The sequence below is a fragment of the Tarenaya hassleriana genome, unplaced genomic scaffold, assembly GCF_000463585.1.
Source record: "Tarenaya hassleriana unplaced genomic scaffold, ASM46358v1 Cleome42, whole genome shotgun sequence".
Classification (NCBI taxonomy): domain Eukaryota; kingdom Viridiplantae; phylum Streptophyta; class Magnoliopsida; order Brassicales; family Cleomaceae; genus Tarenaya; species Tarenaya hassleriana.
The window spans coordinates 731196-753004 of record NW_010966986.1 but is presented as its reverse complement, the minus strand read 5'-3'; the positions used below and the strand labels follow the sequence as shown (position 1 = coordinate 753004).

The window sequence follows — 21809 nt, the reverse complement described above, 5'->3', positions numbered from 1 at the left end:
GGCAGTTGTCTGGATGAGAATCCTCGAAGGGTCAAATTAATTTATTTTTGCTATAATGGTCAGACTAATTTAATCACATTGTGATAGCAATTACGGCCGCTCTTCCTATCTCCTCAGCTGCTCCATTCACTATAACCTGTATTGGAAGGGATCATATAATGTATAAATGTGTATGATGATGATCACCTTTACGTTCTTCTGTGAAGGTTGAGCCGAGCAAGAGACTAAAGGGCGAGCAGGTTTGAGATAGCGGCAGTTTAGAGCTGCCAGCGCTAAAACACACGGTTTGCAATTTTTCATTGGCTTTCATGTTGATAAAATTTTTGGCATTTTCCCCCTCTGAAAACGGTGTCGTTTTAGGGCGGGGGTTTTATAATTTATTAAGAAAAAATGTTTAAAAAAGAAAAGAAAAATCCCATATAACTATGTTAATATATGTCAATTAAATAGTTAAATTATAAAATTTTTACAGAAATATAAAAATTTGTTTCACATATTGTTAATGGTATCGATGGATTGGGAAAACAAAAAAAAATTATATTTGCATGCAGAGTTTTATTTAAACACTAATTATTATTGTTAATTGAAGAGTAACAGGACTTAGTTTCCAAATCTTACTTAACCCGAGACTGTTGCCATTACGACCTTCCTGATTTTCAATTTTATTTTTTAATTTTCATGTTAGTGTTTTCGATATATTTATTTACTGGAAATAATACTTAATTTTCTCAATTGAGTGCAAGTGATGACTAATTTGTCCCAAAATTTTAGATCAATTTATAGAAACCTCATACTGTAAAAAATATGTAGTATTGAAAAATAATAAAAAAATGTTATTTAAAGTCCCTCTCTAATTTTTATAATTGTAATGAACCAATACAATTATCTAGAATCTAGTTTTGATCGAATCCAATTTCGATAGTTTTCAAAATGGGTTAAAATTATCTATATAAACATAATATTGTCAATTCACATAATTAATCTTATAGTAATATGTGCAATTCCAATAATATCCAAGTGGGTAACGCAAATTTTGGAGGATATTTAGAGAAGTGTCACGTGACATTTTTGGGATGCACGTTCACATGTCCATGTTTATATCTATGTAATGCATAAGAGTGAGGTCAAGATCGACGGCTGTGATTGTCTGTCTCCCACCCTTTGGCCCCCACTCACCGTTTTGCTCTGTTTTTTCTCTTTTCCATGTCACATCATCTCTATACACATATACATGACATATATATATATATATATATATATATATATATATATATATATAACACAATGATGCAGAAAATTTTAGTTGATGAAGCTAGTATTATTATGATAAAATATTGTTTTATTTTATTAGGTGTGTATATATATATATTATTTAATTATGTTTAAATAAATTAATTAAAATCATAAATAATATTATTGGCCAGTAGATATGATCTCGACGCTAGCCAGTATTATAAATTTATATATAGGATACATACAACTCTTTGGTAAGTATTGCAATTAATGTTTTTAACGCCATTATATTAGATTAAAATTACTATGATTTTATTTTGCTTCGATATTTTTATATCAAATACAATGTAAAATTACTCCCAGTTCTTTTGACTTTATACACAATTAATCAAACTCTGATTTTTAATTAATTGAGTTTATGTAAATTGGCATTGCCATTTAAGGCCAGTTATAATTTTTTTAAAAAGGAATTTTACACTATTGAAAACTACAAAAATTAATGATCCTCACTGCGTTAAAATAACAAAAAAATATACAATCATAATAAAAAAAAAAAAGTGTCTGATTCTGCTATATTATATTCATGAGTGGTCGGTAATAAGTCGTTAATCAATCACAAAACCCCACTGATGCTGTTCGAGGAAAATGATAAAATCTCATTGAAGATTAGTTAAATATATGATTTTCAATAACTAGACATTAAAGTAAATTAATAATGTTTTATTTTTAGGTAAAATATAATAATAATGAAAAAACAGTTGAAAACGCCGGCCGGCCATTCCTCCTCATTCTCCACGAAAGAGAGATGAGGGTGTACCATATGCGTTGGAACACGCAGAGCAGAGGAAGGTACCACCCAAGACACGTGCACGTGTGAATCGCACGTGTAAGAAGTGTCGGTGGCTTTTGAAAGTGAAAAGTTAAACAAGACTGTCGGTGATTTTTCTCTCTCTCTCTCTTTTTTTTTTTAATTATTATTATTCTATCGACTTGGTATACAGTCTTTTTTGGAATTTACATTTTTATTTTTATTTAAAATTTTATGTTCCACGCTTTTTTATTCTATATAAAACTGTAATATTATTCTCCTACCTAATTAAACTCCAAAAAATACAAATGTAAAATGCAAATAAAACTCTAATAAATCAGGGTTTTGAAAACGTAAAAACTAAATAAAATCGATATCTTTAACATTGGTATAAATTCTAAGAGAAATTGTGTACTGAATTATATCAATCTGTGGTATTTTTAGTGCGTGGATTTGGATTTCGGGATTAAAAATATAAATAAGAGTTGAAAAATTAAGGTATATGAAAAAAAAACGTAGTGTATTTACTCCATTTCCTATCCAAACATATACTAGTGACCAAATATACAATAATGAAAAACACTATCGAAGGGTCAAATTAATTTATTTTTGCTATAATGGTCAGACTAATTTAATCACATTCATTTGTACAAACCATGATAATCAAGGCCATGATTAATTGCTAAAAGGCTCAAACTATATGGGAATTGGGAATTAATTACAATTGGGACCGCCAAACAATTCTATTGAAAAGGAGTTAATTAGTTCCACCATGATCATAATTAATTAATGAGTAACGGTATATCTTCATAAAATTTTAGTATAAAATCTTCTTAATAATTATATATATTATCCTGTAACAATTATTTATTTTTTATTTTTTACAATTCCTAATTTTATCACAAATACTAAACACTGATCCTATACCCTAAACAGGCTCTAAACACTAAATTCTAAACTATTAATCCTAATATTTAAACCGTAAACCTAAAAACAGCCACAACCCATAAAATCTAATCAGTTATAAATCCTAAATCCTAAACTTTAAATTTAAAATATATGGTTTAAGATTTTAAATTTTAGAGTTTATTTGGGATTTAAGATTTCAAATTTAAGAATTAGAGCTTAACATTTAGTGCTTGTGATTTTAGATTTAATTTAGAGAATTTTGAGTAAATTAGAAACTGTAAAATAAAAATGTAAAAAATTGAATTTTTTTGAATAAGATTAATAATAAAACTGAATTTAGTTAGATTTTTTTTTTATCAAAGACTAATTAGCAATTTCTTAATTAATTAATGAGCAATTTTTTATGAAAAAGGTAGAAATTACACACGGCATCGCCGTCGAGCACGGCAACGTGTTCGTAGGCTAAGCACCACATGGTCGTTACGACCAACGCCCGGTCAATGATTGGAATCACTTCAATTTCCCGAAATACCCTTAAAATTACACGTGTAGAAATTACATTCGTCAAATGTGAAACGTTTACATACACCTTTACGTACCTGAATATTCCCCTAGCCGTCATCCGTTTAATTTTTTGTTTTTTACCTTTTATTTTAATCGATCCTGTTTGGTTGCATATTACTATGTGCATCGTAAGCTGTCCTGTCTTTTTTCTGTCCTTAATCATTAAAAATCGTAAAAATATTATAATCAAATTAAAATTCTGTAATTATTTTCTTCCTAGATTTAGCATATTGAGATAAATTAGTACCTAAATTAGAAAAATATAGAAAGAATTTGAGTTTTCTTAAAAATTCTAATTTTAAAATAATTTATAACATCATAATTCAGTTATTTGAGAGTTTTGTGCGTACCATTTTATTTATATTTCTATATATTAATACACTTTAAAATATAAAAACTATATTAATGGTACAGGGTAGTGATTGCCACCAACTTTATACAGTAACAAGTAAATGGAGATGATATATTTTGAAATTTTTTTTATCCTTTGACAATTTATTTTATAAGAATTAATTACTGTAGGATATTAAGAAAAGACAGATCATTTTTTCTTACCTTGCACAAGATGAAAAATGATATTTAGTGTTTATTAAATCCTAAATATATCAACGAAAAATGAAAAACTTTGAAAATCCTAAAATATATGACGTATATACTTATATAATGACGTCAAATATGTAAAAATATATGATTATATATACACACATCTATATGTATATGAGATATATTTGTTGTGAAGTCACATGCCCTATTAGCTGGCCACTCGTTCTTATTCTCTTTTTCACTATTCTAATTATTATTTCCTTTTTTCCATGGGGTTTCTGAAACTGGAAGCTCGAACAGAGAATCGAGATGGTATTCTGAGATTGTACCTCTTTCCTCGCTTGTAATCTCATTTTCAAACTGATTTTCTCGGGAAAATTATCCCATTTTCCCGAGAAAACCGCGGTTAATGCGAGGGGAGATCCAAAGTCAATTCAGATTCTTCCAACCGCGTGGATTTTGCTTCTGGTAATGGTCGTACCGTTCTGGGCTCGAAGAGGAGGAGCAGTGGATTAGGTTTTGAACCCAAATTTGGGAAATTTTGTTTCGGTTTCCCGGGAAAAAGAGAGGAGGAGAAGGGAAAAAGGAACAGTTTTTCTTTCGGTTTCTGGATCAAAGAAGGTCTTTTGATCTTTCCGTGGACACGTGCGAAATGGGTCGGACTCGTGTTTGATGTCCAAGTCCCAGATTTTTTGTTAAAGGAGAGAGAGAGAGAGAGAGAGAGAGAGATTATTCGATCATCAACACTCTGTTCTCCAATTGGCTATGTCTGGTTTCTGATACAGATCTCTCTCCCCCAGAAGATCTACAGATCCACCGTGTTTTTTTTTTTTTTGCTTTTAAGAAGATGCTCAAGACGAGGAATAAACCCACGACGCTTCCTCCGGCGACTGCCACGGGCGGAGGCGGAGGAGAAACCGCCGGACACGGCTGGGAAATGAGACCGGGAGGGATGCTGGTGCAGAAACGAAACCCGGATCCCGACCGGGCCGGAGCTCCGCCGCCGCCGCCGCCGATCAGAGTACGGATCAAGTACAATTCGGTGTACCATGAGATCAATATCAGTCCCCAAGCTACATTTGGTACGTTCACTTGTTTCCCCGTTTCCCTTGGGTACATTACCACTTCCCTCCAAATTCAACGCGATCGAATGGTAAAATCGTCAAGAACATGATAATTTTCTTGAGTTATATGCATTCGGACCTGGCTTAGGAGCATGGAACTTTGTGATTAGAAGGGTCTAAGTTAGTATTGAACTGGTAAATATATGATGGCAGGGGAACTGAAGAAGATGTTGAGTGGGCCGACGGGTTTGCACCATCAAGATCAGAAGATAATGTACAAAGACAAGGAGAGGGATTCGAAGGCGTTTCTTGACATCGTAGGGGTTAAGGACAAGTCCAAGATGGTGCTTGTTGAGGATCCCATCAGTCAGGAGAAGAGATTGTTGGAGATGAGGAAGAATGCGAAAACCGAGAAGGCTTCCAAAGCCATAGCCGATATCAGCTTCGAAGTGGATCGGCTCGGTGGACGGGTAATTACCCGCCTTCCGATAACGTTTTTCTCGGGTGTTTTCAGGTTCAGACCGGTTTTTAACGTTGAGTTGTCTTGGGTTTTCGGGGTTAGGTTTCGGCTTTGGAGACGGTGATCAACAAAGGAGGGAGGGTTTTGGAGAAAGACTTGGTGAAACTGATCGAACTTCTGATGAACGAGCTGCTCAAGTTGGACGGGATCTTGGCCGATGGAGATGCAAAGCTGCAGAGAAAGATGCAGGTAAATCTTTATATCGTCCACGTTCTTTGCGAAAATCCGATAAATTATGTCAGTAATGTATAATTCGGGCGGAGTTTAGAATCGTGAAATGGCGTGTACTGATTGCTCTTTTGTGAAGGTGAGGAGAGTGCAGAAATACGTCGAGACTCTTGACGTGTTGAAGATCAAGAACTCGATTAACGGAAATGGAGGCCAAACCCGGGCGAAAGCCGAGAAGCAAAGACGGTCCAGCGGCCATAAATTGGAGCCGATCCAAGAACTCTCCAACGAAAACCCGAGACAGGAAACTGGCGTTCAAGAACGGGTAGAGTCGCTCATCGACCTGCCGGTTCACCAATACAAGAACCATAATCATAAACAGGAGATTCAAGAACAAGATTCGTATCAGCAGCAGCAGAAGCCGAAGGGTTCGGGTTCTGGACCGTTTTCGGTCTCCACGAACTGGGAGACGTTCGAGACATCATCCGCACCCGCATTGGCGTCGGCTGCTGCTACTACCGACGATCATCCGAGGATACAGCCTAGGTTCAACTGGGAATTCTTTGACTGAAAACGTTTTTCCTTTCCTTTTGGTTCATTGCTTATTTCTCGTGTTTATGTGCTCATGCGTGTCATCGTCATTCTTTGGATGTACTTAGATTCTTGATGGCGTCGATCCCCGTCCTTTATGATGTTTTGGGTTCTGGCGGTCGAAGGGAAATAAACAGAAGAGACGCCATGATAGTGATTTTATAGAAATGGTGATTCATGGGTTTGATTAAGGAGCTGAAACCTTCTCCATATGTATAATATATATATATATGTATATATGAGTGCCCAATTTAAGTGGATGGTTTGTGACTTTGTGTTATTTCATTGAAGAGAAGAGTAGTAGTGGCACAGACAGGACAGTAGCAGCATTGAGGAAGTTGTCGAAGCACAGTGGATGGCGAGTTCTGTGTTGTCGGCCCAACACAAGAAGTAGGGTGGCAACGTGGGCCTCTACTTGGGCCTTGGCCCACGAATGTAGCAAGTGCAAACCTTCTGAACGATGTAGAGAGTTTCACCGGTTATGTAAAGTCAATGGAATCATCAGAATAAACCAAAATCTGGTACGGTCCATCTAACCAATTAAAGGGATCTTCTGATCAATCTAGATATCATTTCGATTCCATTGGCAACGATGATTCAAAATATTATGGATTGAAATTTTCTGAATTTTAACTTAGTTTATTTATCATTCTCTGACCGTATTTGATCAAATTTTGTCATAATGATAAAAAAAAATGTGGTACGTGATAGAGGTTCCTACTGTAAATACCTTTTTAAGGTAAATAATTTTGTTAGGGAAATTCCTACACAGAAGGAAAAAGATACTTAATGTTCCTCGTACGTGTTACAACAAGTCCCCAATACTCTTGTCTTGATTCCAAGGAAGATTATTCAATTTGAAGTTAGAACTACTTTTGTGGAAATGTTTTTTTAATAATCGTTTAGAAAAAAAATATGAACTCTTTTAAATCTTTCGAATAAATATATAAACTTTGTAACTTCTAAAAAAAAATATCTACATATAACGTATTATTTTTTGTTTCTTTCTTTCAATGCTACAAATAGGGGCGTCAATAGATATTTATAATATGGAGACACACATACACACACCCATACACATATATATATACACACACACATTGTCTAATTTGATTCAATAATGTTAACTTGAATGTTGTGTACATCGATATTGATCTATATGGTAATGTCCATTGGCGATAGTGAGAAAGCCAAATTTAATAATCTTATTATAGAAAAATGTCAACGTTGCATGTTAGACTTCAACATATATATATATATATATATATATATATATATATATATATATATATATGTTTGTTAGATTTATACATATATATATATATATATATATATATATATATATATATATATATATATCACGACATTTTATAATGCTTCGTAGTACTCCATCAACCAAACTTTTTGATATAATCTCTCCAGATGATTCAAGAATTATATATATATAGACATACACAAATGTGAGTATATATTTATGTAGATATACACATGTATGTATATATTTATGTAGATATACACTATTGGAGCTTGCCAAAGAACCGACTTGAACCATATCAGCTCTTCTTCGTTTCGTTGTCTTGTCTCCTTCAACCCTTACCACTCTCCATAGTTTATTCAACTTAAGAAATACGTACGTGTGTGTATATATATATATATATATAAGTGTATCTTATATAATAACTAATAAGTCTATATATATGTTATTACGTAAGAAATTTGCAACTCTTTTTCAACCATCTTTAAAAAAAAAAAAAATTCTTTTCAACCAATGTTTTCATTGTCACATGACAACATCGTTGCAAAATGTCAATGAAATCATATTCTTTGCCAACTCGTCATCAAGTGGCGATAATACAATAAGGAAGCTTTCAACTCATGCAACTTCCGTCGCCATAAAAATGTATATATTCTTTAAAGCCATCGACGTTGTTTGAGTATAAAATCACCCAATCTCCATGCATTTGCAGAGACATTGACAATGCAACAGGCACAAATAACATTGCGTGCAAAAGGAGGCACGAATAAATGTCAGAGACCCTCTTCCTCTTCCTCAGCTCGTTCCTTGATTAGCATATGCTTACGCCTCATCATATGACTCACCAACAAGAACAACTGTGTTTTTTTTTTTATAGCATATGCTTGGATGCAGCAGTTGTTGTTCTTGTTGGTGATATTCATATGACGAGGCGCACGCATTTACTAATCAAGAAACGAGATTGAAATCATGCGTCAAAGCTAAATGCCCTTTTGCAATATTCTTCTTCTTCTTCTTCTTCTAAGTACTATGGAAGTGGTACAAATTGAAGTTTTATAAGTTAGTAAAAAAAATTTACTGGTAGATATCTACGCTGGCCCTTAATGTAAGATTAATTTGTCTTTGTTTACGTGTGTATTTGGGTGCACGAAGTATATTCTGTGTGTTAACAAATTTAGCTTAGCAATAAAGTGGCGTACGACGGAAAATCCCCAAACTCAAACAAGTTGAAAATCGTAAAAACTAAATGACACTGTAATAAAACAATCATATTTGAATCCATTATAGTAGTGGATTCATAATATTTTCACAATCGGATTTTTTTTTATTTTTTTTATATCTAAATTTTAACAGAATTATTTTTAAAAAGATGGGATATTGAGATATATCGGAATTTGAAAAATATTACGAGATTTATCGTATAATGAAGATCTTATCAAATCCAAGAAATATATATTTAGAAATATTTATTATTATATTTAGTTTACTTGTTCAATGTAAAAATTTAATCTATTTATATGTTATTTTGATTATGAATAAAATATCATTCCGCAAATTTTTACATAGTATCAGAACTTCCGGTTTTTTCTAGTTTATTGTTCTTTTCATAAAAAATGATGATTTATAATGAGAGTGAAGATGAAGATGACGAAGAAGAAGAAGATGATGATGATGATGATGATGATGATGATGATGATGATGATGATGATGATGATGATGATGATGATGATGATGATGATGATGATGATGATGATGATGATGATGATGATGATGATGATGATGATATATACCGATCCAATGGTAATATCATTTTGAGTTTTTTTTTTATTAAGAATAAAAGAGTCATTTTTTCTCTCTCTCATAATCCCATATGTTTTTAAAAGATTATTCACATAACCGCCACTTATCTTATTCTTGTAAAAAATTGTTATCATTAAACGCTTCCGCGTTATTATCTTCCAATCTCGGATGAATCATAGTTATTCTCGAGACTCCTTTTTTGCACCGCGATTGTTTCCCTTTATTGTTATCATCAAACGGTTTTTTTATGCGTATTGTCAAATTTGCAGCGCAGTCGTTCGTTTGATTTTTTCCAGTTATGTCTTCCTATTGACACAAATTCAAAAGGTGATGTGGTTCAAGTGGCATGTGTTTGATCATCTTTTCTGCAAGTCTGACATTTCGTAATCTTCACACTCCAACTTGAAGAGATGTTAAGATATAACGGATCTTGAAGAATATTACGAGATAGATCGTATAATGGAGATCTTATCAAATTCAAAAAATATATATTTAGAAATATTTATTATTATATTTAGTTTACTTATTCAGTATAATATTCTCATCTATTTATATATTATTTTGATTATAAAATATCATTCTATAAATTTCTATATAGGATTCCGAAATATGTCATATAATACATAACGTTTAAACCTAGATATCATAATCTCCGGTTTATAAAAATAAACTATGAATATGACCATTAAAAATTCAAAAAATGATGTACCCGTTTCTGCACATTAGTCTCTATAATTTTTCCAAGATATCAATTAAACTCTTAATTCTTAGTTTTATCATAAAATCTGCATTAAACAAAATAATCCAACAGTATGGACCAATTTGATCATTAAAGTGGTTAATCAAAATGGTCCCAAGTTTTATCATTAAATTTGCAATAGTCTCTCTATTGCATATATATATATATATATATATATCTGATTTGATATATAAGTATTAGTTCACTCTGTTATTGAAAATAATCCAACACTATAGACATACGGTACTAGATAATAATTATAACAATATATCATAACGTTCGGTTATTTATGTATGTACACGGTTGAAATATAGGCTACCGAGGACTTAGCATGCTCGGGAGAATATCTTCACAATAACATCTCCAATCATATGCCAAAATCATGATAAGGATAAGATCATTACCATATAACAACGGCTACATTTGATAAGGCCGAACTACAAAGTGTCTTCACATCCGAATTCGAATCTTGGGTTATTTCATTATACTAATAAGTGATAGACTCCTAGCATAGAATTTTTATTATGGGTTTTTTTATTAGTTATTGGGTTTTGGTGTTATTTATTTTTTTTTATTTTGGGCTGGAAGATTAGAAAATAATAGGCCGAGGCCCGAGAGTCCATGTCATTCAGCTATCTACCCTAAGATTTTTATACACCTAATTAATTTTTTTTTATCATAAATAAATATCAAACCAAGATTCTATTCATAGCAAAGATTTCTTCTTACCAATCAATGTTGTTAGGACGCATACAAATATAAGGTGTTATTTTTTTTTTTACATTTGATATTTGAATATTGAAATGGTTAAAATGTAGACGTTTTATAAATTCAAGTTCTTCTGAATTTCTCTCTTTATTTTTTTATTTTTTTTTGTAATTGAACGTCTCTCTTTATTTCTTTCGTCTCTTTATCCAAAATTCTACCGGTGAGAGTTAGGTGCGTAGGTTTGAATGTAAAATCGAAGTTTTCAATAATTTGTAGTTAGGAGTTTTCTCATATGACATAATGAAGTTTTTTTATAAAAAAATAGAATTTCATTTGAAAAACAGAGAAATTTATCAGCGTTAACATTATAAAAAACGATTTTAAATATAGTTAATTGAAGTTAAAAAAAAAATAGACAAATTTATAAAGATTATAGTTTTTTCGAAAAATTATGGTTTTTGGCTTTATAAATAATAAGGATATTAATTAAATAAATTAGGGTTTTTGGGTTTTCCCTAATATTTATTAAAAAAATTACGAAAACCATTAGATTTTCTTACGAAATTCACATTCATATAGTCGAGTATCCAACAGTTTGCTCTGCTATACAAAATTTCTTTATCCAACCTTTTCGTATATGAGTTACGATTATCAAATCCACTACATATCGAGATTCAGATTCTAAAATAATAAATAATCCATTTGTATTTATAGAAATTAAGAGTTAAAGAAATTCAAGAATGCGAACAATGAAATAGTTTTAACGACGGAGAGATACAAATATCTAATATTAGAAGGCTCAACTGGTAAAGAATGAGCAAAGTTTTTTCTCAATCCAAATTCGAGTTTCTATTTAAGAAGTGATATTTATATAAGTTTTTTGATTTTTTGGAAGATATAGTTGGGTAAAGGTTAATTCGGATTATAAAAAAAGAAAAGGATACAAATGATTATCTATAGTCCATCATGTAAACAATGCGTGGGTGTGCGTTAATTCCAACATGTAAACAACGCGTGTGACGTGCATGGTTTGCTTTTGCATAGTGATGTCAATTAAACCGAAGCCCGAAATCCATTTCGAATCTGTCCGAAAAAATTAAGGACATGGACCTAATAATATAGACCCGATAAATAAATGGGCGGGTCAGCTCGACCCAAAAAAATTGATGTCCGAATCGAGCCTGGTCCGATATCCACCCGGTCCATCCATTTAACCCGAAACATATCGAATAATTAGATTTTTATTCTCATATAACATAAAAAATCTTTTATTTATGTTATATATATTTATATATTTGATGGATTTAATTAATATATATATTAAAATTATATATATATTAAAAAAATATTAGATAAATTTGTATATCTTAAAGTTTATATGGTTATTTTTTAATTTAAAACTTTTTAATTGTAGTCGATGTGGATAAAAAAAATGTATCTTTGTTTTAATATATTCTTATCGGATGTAGTATTAGATAATTGATCAATTGAATAATTTTTTCAATTTTATTTTTATGTCATTGAATATTTATATTATTATTATTATTATTATCACAAAAAATATTTTTATTTAATAAAAAAATCCGAAGCTCGATCTGAACCCGCGCGAAACCCTGTAGGGCCGGACTCCGGGCCATCGATGATAGATCCGAAAAATAAATGGACGGGTTGGCCCGACCCGAAAAAATCCAGGCCCGAATTGAATCCGAGTCAAATTTAATTTTTCTCGTTCGATTTCAGAGTAACCTAAGAATTCGCCAATTATGAGTTGGACATGCGCGACTTGAATTGAAGGACATGATCACCCGAACCCGAACGGGTCCGCCCATTTTACACCTCCTACTTTTGCTTTGCATGCACAAGAGGCGACATATATGTCGTGCTTTTGGTCGTTCACATTGATAATATTGTATTTCTAATTAATGGTGATCTATACTATAGTCCAGTTTTGTAAAATAAATTTAATTATGGTGATCTATAGTCCAGTTTTGTAAAATAGATTGTCTCAATATCAAAGAAATTGTGTGCATTCCTGGTTGGTGGGGAGGGAGGTAACTCTACTTTGAGGTCGAGTGTTCGATTCCTGACTGATGGGAAGGGAGGTAATTTTTGGGTTTATATGATCTATATACAAAAGCTGCTCCCGGACCGGAGATTTATCTAGTCAGCGCACCCGAAGGATAGCAGTCAGGGTCCTCCGTTATAAAAAAAAAAAAAAAATTGTGTGCATTTCCTAGATCCTAGTCCTACCTACTGACAATAGACTTATACATATACAAAATTTTAAAAATTTTATACGCTCTCTTCGTCTTGATTTCTCTGTCTTTTTCTTTTCATTGCAATATATATCTATGAAACACACTATATTTGTATATACATTTTTATTAAATAAAAAAGGCGATATAAGTGGGGTCATTCGTAAATTGAAAATCTTGCCAATATGTTTTAAAATTGAATCACCATAATGAAATTTTTTGGAATCACTCCTTAGTCCCTAGTTTTGCAATAGTTTTTGGGAATTACTCCAATTAAAAACAAATAGAATGAAATTAATTTACCGAAACCGAATGAATATAGCTTTTACATAACCCAAAAAAATAATCTAAAAATAACGGACCAAAAAAACTAAGGTGATATATAATTAGACTTCATATAGAAGCATGCATCGAAAAGTATATTGAGGTGCATTTATTGAACCGTGATATTTGAATTATAATGCTACCAATAGGGGCGTCAATAGATATTTATAACTTATACTCCAAACACTTAAAAGTATATATATATATATATATAAACACACACATTGTCCAATCTGGTTCAATAATGTTAAATTGAATTTGGTGGAAGTATGCATAGATATTTTTCAAAATGTTAATGTTCATTGGCAATAAACAAAAAAAAAATAGGGAGAAAGCCAAATATAAGAATCTTATCATAAAAAATGTCAACGGTGCAGGTTAGACTTCAACCTATATGGATAACATATATATATATATATATACCACGACATATTCTAATGATTCATAGTACCCCATTAGCCAAACATTTTGATACAAGGAATCTGTCTCTCCAAATGAATCAAGAATCTTTATACATACACACACATGCATGCATGCGTGTATGTATGTACGAGGGAAGAGAGAAAAAAATGTCTTTTCATGTTTATGTGAGGACAATGAATAAATTCGGAAAGGAATTTCAAGAAATTGCGACTATTGGACCTTGCCAAAGGGCCAAATCGAGCCATTGGCCGAACAAGCTCTTTCTTCGATCCGTTGTCTTGTCTCCTTCAAGCCTTCCACCACTTTCCACAGTCTCCTCAACTTTAAGAAACACGTATGTGTATATATATATATATATATATATATGTATGTATGTATAATCGAACTATGGATAAACGTTTGGTGTCAATAATTATTTAATCAATGATTTATACTTCTTTAAAATTCGTTATCCTAAACGATATTAATTGGACAACTAGATAAATTAACAATAACCACATGCAAACATGCATGCATACGTAAAGAGTCGCAAAGCCTCAGCATAAATAACAGAAAAATAAATAAATATTGTGTTAAAGAAATTATTTTATGCCGCCAATTTTTTTTAGTAGTCAACCAAACCAAACATATAAAACCAATGTAGTTGCTTGCCTTAGGACAAAGGCTTCCATATCTAAAATCTAATATTGACAAAACTCTTACCGCCTACAATTAAATGTGAATAACTATATATTTGTATAATTAAGTATAACATTAATGAAAATGTTGTGGCACTTTTTCTATTGGAAATGAAATTAATTTTAAATTGTTATTTATATACATTATTCAACTATGTGATTGCCAAGTTGATTTTCAGGGGCATATGTGGCCTTTTGGGTGTAACCCTTCAGCTCGATCAAAAGGTCTGCCCCAATTCATCCAATTTGCTTGAACATGTCCCTACACCATCAATCTCTTAAATTCTCATCCCGAAATTAATCTGATCAAATCCCCATATATATGAAGCTCAATCGATCATTTTTATGCCATCTATAGTCCCTTTCTTGCTTGAACTATATGTATATTTGCGATTAATGTTTTGGTAACATATATATATATATATATATGTAATATAGTAAAATTTACTTCTCGTGTGGATTTTTCAAATTTGTTCATTGCAGCGAGGTGTGGAAACAATATTGAAGACTGCGTACAATTTTTGGTTTGATGAAACCATCCTTCTTATCCATGTTTTTCTTGTAGTTGTATCTTATTTCTAGCTTTGTGGATACCCGTGAATATTAATGTCTGAATTATTCTATTTGGAACGTTATTATGTCACAAATTTGAAATATTTTTCCTACGTTATCATATGACAACACATTAATAACCGTTGTTCTCTCACTGAAAAATCGAAATGAATCCGTTTTGTTGCGATTTCGCCATCATTTATTTTTTAGGTTATAAATAATATCCAATAACTTTCGTGTTGTAATCTCGTTAATCAGATGTTTTGGATCCTTATAAATGTTGGATTAATCAAGTACATTTTCATTCTTAATTTGCATGTCTATATTTATTGATTATTTTATTTTTATATCGTGAAAAACCCCAACTACTATATATATATATTATTTTTTTTGGTAAACCCTAACTACTATATATTTCAGATGCATTAACTTGGTAAACTCCGCCTATATGCACGAACTTGCGATATGGGAGATAAATTACTCGTAACTGACGGACGATAAGTGAACAAGTAAAGAGTCGAACCATCAACCTCTCGATATATTGAACATATTCCTTATCTACTCCTTATCTACTCATATATGAGAATTTCTCCATACATTTATATATATAGATTGATTAAATATTGAGGATACCGTAAGTATGTTGTTTTAGAATGTTAATGCTTTGAAATAGGCATCATCGTTTTAAAGGTGTATTTGATTCATAAATAAGACAACATAATTGATCTATTTTTTTCTTCCAACGAAAAATCAAAATTCAATATTGCAGATAATACACAATATTTAAATATTTTTTATGAAAAATATTGTATGCATATAACTTGTTTAGGTACCATTTTCTGTCTGTCCTTTTTCGCCAGCCAAAAGTCTACGGATATAATAAAAGGCCAAAATAGAATTTTGAATAAATGAGGAAAATTTTAGTGAGCAAAGACAAAAATAAAAATAAAACTTAAAATGAATTGTTAAAATAGATTCCATTTATTTTATTTGTCCTTTGTACTTCAATTGCAGGGTGAGGAGACAGAATCTCCCTGGATCTTGTCAATTATGCATGTGATTACAGCTTAATTCTCGAATTCATATTATATAGTTTTATCATTATCTGTTTATATATCAAAATCGCATATTATTGGTAAATAATCACAATGATTAAAAATTATCCTTTACAAAAAAATCAAAATGATTAAAAAAACACTATAGTTACCGATTAACATTGATATAAAATAATTGGTATTAAGATCCATTGTATATATTAATACCATTTATAGATCGAGTTTAGATTTTGAGTTTTGCGACTTTAAATTTGGATAAATACAAATACCCGATATAATTGCATAAATATCATTTGTATTTATTAAAAATTATGAAACTTTTAATATTTTCTAAATTATGTGTAAATTATTCTAATAACCTTTATAATTTAATAATTATAAAATTCTTTACTATTTTTAAAAATTACATAAACTGTCCTCGTAGTTTTAAAAATTACAACAATATAACTAATATTTATAAAAAATAATTTTTTTTAATAAAATATGATACCTCTAGGGTATTAGGGGTACCTAATTATGATTCGAATTGAAATGGAGAATATATAGTCACTGTTATACTATATATATATATATATCATTGATTAACAGTAATTATAGATTAAATTAATATTTTTTTAATCAGATATTCATATTATGTTTTTATATTGGTAGATTAATCGGGTTGTAAAACCCAACACTTTGTGTTAAGAAAATAATGTATAGACCAATTGCAATATTTTTTAAAAACAGTGGCTATTTGTTTCAAAAATGAAAAACATTGGTTAATCACATTCATGTTCGAAAATGTTGAACATGAATGAAACCGAAAACCCTACATATTTACGTACGTATAAACAGATACATACGCTCCCTCCTCGTATGTCATACAGTACATATATATATACACACACGCACAACACGAGTACATGTTCAAACATGCATACACTTGTATATACGTATGAAACTATGTACTTTCATATGTTCATAGATAGAATCATAAATTAGTTGGTTCCTCGTATCCCGTGACGTGACTCATAGCATTTCGATCGCACAGTGTAAGCAGAAGTAATTAATAAGTTAACCAATAATATTAATTTTTCTTACAACGTTAGCCGACCACATATGGATGAATGTCATATTATATATTTGATCACACGTGGAATTTCTCGATTTTAAATGTGGACCGACGATTAATTAAATTCTTGACTCTTCATTCCTAGGAAGAGTGCCCCATCGTAAAATTTATCCAATTTAACAAGCCATCTTGGTTTTTTTATTTTTGAATTTAACAAATTATTCTTCGTAATTTAAGCATTAACGATTGAGACAATAAATATGTTTCTCATTCGAAAGCCACATTCAGTGATTTATTTAGACATAATTATTAATATATTTGCTGATGTCATTATATGATAATATTTTTTTATTATATTCTTCTATGTTTATCCTACGTAAATCAGAAATATTTTGCATTACCTATGCATTATCATAGCTTAGGTAATTACATTTAATACATGAAACAGTCCTTCCCCATATTAAAATACATATCAAATTTAATACATGAAACAGTACTTCTATGTGTATTAACTAAACTTATTAAAGATCTATATCTACATAAAATTACTTATATTAAAGATATTTTCATCTATGATAGAAGATATATATATATATATATATATAGTAATTCATATACAAAATCTTCACGAATTTAAACCGATTTATTACTAAATGTGTTCCTTGTAAACCCGACTATTAGTTGCTCTTTCTATCAAATTTGAATTGTATAATTACCATATAAAAAAAATTGAATTGTATAATTATTTGGCGATGAAAATTTTAGTTTAAATGTTTTTACTACATAGTTTAATAAATATACATACAAGTAGATGCGGTTCCTAAAAATCAGTACATATATATGTGACAAGGTCCAATGTATCTTTTTAGAAATATGTATATGTTCACAGTCCAATGCAATGATGTCATGAAATTGAATAATTAATATCGTGAAATACAACAGCTGATATAGACGGTGCAATGACAACAGAATCATTTGATAGTAACTTCCTAATTTCCACGTGGAATTTGTTATCTGAATCTTGGACCGAAGATGTAGCAATAAATTTATACGAAAAACACTTGAAGTGTATGAAGTGGAATTTCACTTTGGGTGCATTGTAGAGTCGAAATATATAAATTATTTCGGTGCCCCTTGGGATACTTAAAAAAGGGATATTCCCGTATCTTATTTATAACATTTTAATGGATACGAATCTCTAACTAGTACAAACTCCTTGTCTCACTATATATTTAATTAATCAAATTACCTCACACATAATATATATATATATATATATATATATATAATGCAATTTCTTTTTTAATAAAATTTAAATTATTTTAAAATACAGTAATTTATAGGTTTTCAACAAATATAAAAATTGAGGTTTTATATGTGTATGTGTTCAGCAAACTCTCTCTTTGTTAAATAAAATAATAATAATGTCAACGCCTTTTGTTTCAAATATAATTCAGTGGACTATCTTTTTGCTGCATGAAATCGAATATATAATTACAGGAAAATTTTATAATATGATCGAAACATATAAAACGAGAATAATTTTATATATAGGACAAATTTTAATATTTATTTTGCATTTTTGCTAAATCAGTGCAAACAAATTGATGATCTTTAGATGCAAATAAATAAAATATTAAGGGTAAAAAATACGACGCATACATATTATAGTATGTCCATGATTCAAGCAACATGTTATTATGCTATCATTCCGATGATAATTTGTAATTAACCGTTTATGATATCTAAATAAAATATTTACATATGTAACATCGTGCTTTGTGTAATATTCTTATGTTTATATTATTTATGCTTCACATTAAAAAAATGTTTATGTTATTTTTGTTTAACCCGAATATTTGTTTACATAAACTTTATGACTTCCTCCTAAAGCTCCTCCTCATGTATGGAATTTGCTTAAAGAATCATTCATATAACTGTTGGAAATAATCATAATTACAAAATATTAAAAAATTTAAAAACTAACAAATATAATGCTAACATTGATTTTATACTAATAATGAGTGTTTAAGTTTTCAAAGATGGATTAAAATTGAGATTAATTTACAGTTTTCATTGTTTAGTTGCAAGCTCTAGAAAAATCAGTACAAGCTCTGTCTAGAAATGTCTTTCACATTTATATATATAATTTTAATTACAATATACCCGTGTATAATAATTAACATTGAATAATGTATTAATTATACGCAAAACAACATTAAATATATAATTTGTTTGACAGTGTATGAGATTGGGAAATAGTCCGCAAACGCATATTTGCTAAAAGGGACAAACAATGTGCTAAATCTCTCCTCTCTTTTTTTTTTTTTTTTGTGGTCGTATAAATTATTATTGACCTAATGTAACGCAACCAATGTGAGATGATAAATTAAATTTTAGAAATAAAGGCGTGGCATTGATATCAAGTAGCCGTTTATGGGTAAACGAAACTCTTTTTCATAATTTTGATACATGATTCAAATGATTTCATATTTGATTAATTTTAATTTTAAAAAATAAGTATAGCTATTTGCTTAAAGCATAATTGAATACAGTTATATATTATGTTTTCAGATTTTTTTATTATTATTATATAGTCAAACCCCAGGCAGATACATGTTGGCTCCCCCTGTTTTCCAGTGGGATTCTTCAAAGGAGCCGAGGTTTGTTGATTCCTTACAATTTCATGACAGAGAGATTTGATAACTTATAATTTACTAATATTTTAAATTTGAATTAAGGACGGATAGTGGCTTTTTCATTTACAGCGACAAAAAAAATCGCATAGAGAATTGATCTAAGAATGGCAAAATAATTTGATACAACATATTGGCTCCACATGCATTTTTTTATAACAAAGAATTTTTCTCTGTTTTCAAATAATTTTCCTATGATATGTACAAATAATAATCTTCCAAAATTCCCCCCAAAAGGTAAAAAAAGAAAGAAAGCATCAAATCAAACAGATAAACATTCAGTAGGACCATCTCTATTCACTTTCCCCTCTTCCACATCGCCGCCGCCAGCCGCCGTGAGCTCCTTCGCCCTCTCGGCCTCCACGTGCCAATCCGTACGGCACGTGACCAGCATCATGGCCACCACGCACGAGCTCTGTGCAGCCAACATCCCAAGCCACAGTCCTATGAAACCGAAGCCAAGACCGAACGACATAGCCACCGCGACCGGAATCCCCACCGCGTAGAATGCGACCAGGTTGACGTTAGCTCCGACCTTCGGCCTGGCCGTTCCCCTCAACACGCCGCAACCTGTGGTCTGAGGGCAGTTCCCGAGCTCGCAAAGGCCGATGATAGGGAGAGCGATCGAGGTCAACGTGATGATCTCTTCGTCTTCTGTGAAGAGCTTTGCCCATATGTTCCTGACCGAGAACGTGAACGACAAAGCTGTGAATCCGAGGAAGAAGCTGATTCCGAGGCCAACAATGGCGGCTCTTCTTGCTTTGTCGGGCTGGTTGGAGCCCAGTTCGTTACCGACGCGAGTGGAGACGCCGAAGCTGAGAGAAGAAGGGAAAATGTAGATGAGGGCAGTTGTCTGGATGAGAATCCCCATGGAAGCAACGGTGGATTTAGGGTTTAAGAGAAACCCACAAAGCAATATCATGATCTCGTAGCACCACCACTCGAGGCACACCGATAGGCAACTGGGTATTGCTAGGGTTAGAAGCTTTCTCCATCCCGCGGAAGAATCATCGGAGAAACCACTGAAAGTCTCCTCCTTTACGGCTTTGTTGGAGAAGATAACGTGGAGGAGAAGCAGCAAGACGATGTTGAAGTTGGTCCACACGCCGGCTAAGGCCACGCCTTTGCTCCCCAGTTGGAGGTAAGACACGAGGAAGAAGTTGATGGGCACGTGAAGAACGACCCCGACAGCCGCGCAGATGGATAAAGGAAGCGTCTTGGCCTGAGTTCGGAGATAAGCCCTCAAAGGGTGCAAGAAAGATTGGGCCAAGAGGTCAGGAATCGAGTAAACGAGAAACACTTGAGCCTCAGAGGCAAGAGCCACGTCTTGACCCAAGAACTGGAGGATGGCCTTGATGTTGAACCAGAGGAGAGAAATGGGGAGGGAGGCGAGGAGGAGAAGGAGGATGGTGCGACGGAGAGCAAGGTCGAGTAGGCTATGGCGTTTGGCGCCAAAAGCTTGGGAACAGATGGGTTCCATTCCCATGGCTAAACCGGAGAGAACAGAGTAACCGGTGATGTTGGCGAAGCCGAGGGCGAGGGAGCCGCCGGCGAGGGCGGAGTCGCCGAGACGGCCGAGGAAGAGAGTGGAGACTAAGGAACGAGAGTAGAGGAGAAGACCCGTCAGGACCATCGGGACAGAGATCTTGGCAATGGCGATTGCTTCTTTGATCTCGAGAGCGAAGCCATTGTTGACAGAAACAGAGTACTCTTTGACTGTCGTCTGCTCTGTTTTTTGAAGCTTCTTTGAGCTCTTGGGGACGATGAATGGTGTTTCGAGGCTTGGTTCTTCTCTGGATTGATTTGGATGGCACATTTTTTTTTCCTTTTTCTTTTTCCTTTTTGGGAGAGAGAGAGAGAGAGAGAGAGAA

The 21809-nt window shown here is 32.1% G+C and overlaps 3 protein-coding genes across 3 annotated transcripts in view; 1 reads left to right on the top strand and 2 right to left on the bottom strand.

Moving 5' to 3' along the window:
- Positions 1-351, bottom strand: part of LOC104825189 (dihydrodipicolinate reductase-like protein CRR1, chloroplastic) — a 2503-nt gene extending 2152 nt beyond the window's left edge. Inside the window, 2 exon segments of the mRNA XM_019203902.1 lie at positions 102-117; positions 187-351. Coding sequence (XP_019059447.1) covers positions 102-117; positions 187-310 — 140 coding nt within the window. The 5' untranslated portion in view covers positions 311-351.
- A 3911-nt stretch (positions 352-4262) lies between these two features.
- On the top strand, positions 4263-6660 carry LOC104825093 (BAG family molecular chaperone regulator 1-like). Its single transcript, XM_010557351.1, has 4 exons — positions 4263-5139; positions 5335-5591; positions 5684-5830; positions 5949-6660. Exons 1-4 carry the CDS (start codon positions 4905-4907, stop codon positions 6378-6380), a joined length of 1071 nt encoding a protein of 356 aa, XP_010555653.1. The 5' UTR covers positions 4263-4904; the 3' UTR covers positions 6381-6660.
- A 13374-nt stretch (positions 6661-20034) lies between these two features.
- Positions 20035-21809, bottom strand: LOC104825092 (protein DETOXIFICATION 50-like). Its single transcript, XM_010557350.1, has one exon. It carries the CDS (start codon positions 21752-21754, stop codon positions 20201-20203), a length of 1554 nt encoding a protein of 517 aa, XP_010555652.1. The 5' UTR covers positions 21755-21809; the 3' UTR covers positions 20035-20200.

Excerpts from the sequence above, each read along its gene's own strand:
- LOC104825093 (XM_010557351.1), top strand. The coding sequence starts at position 4,905 with ATGCTCAAGACGAGGAATAAACCCACGACGCTTCCTCCGGCGACTGCC. Across the intron at positions 5,140-5,334 it reads CAGTCCCCAAGCTACATTTG|GGGAACTGAAGAAGATGTTG; the intron begins GTACGTTCACTT and ends ATATGATGGCAG. Across the intron at positions 5,592-5,683 it reads TGGATCGGCTCGGTGGACGG|GTTTCGGCTTTGGAGACGGT; the intron begins GTAATTACCCGC and ends TTTCGGGGTTAG.
- LOC104825092 (XM_010557350.1), bottom strand. The coding sequence starts at position 21,754 with ATGTGCCATCCAAATCAATCCAGAGAAGAACCAAGCCTCGAAACACCA.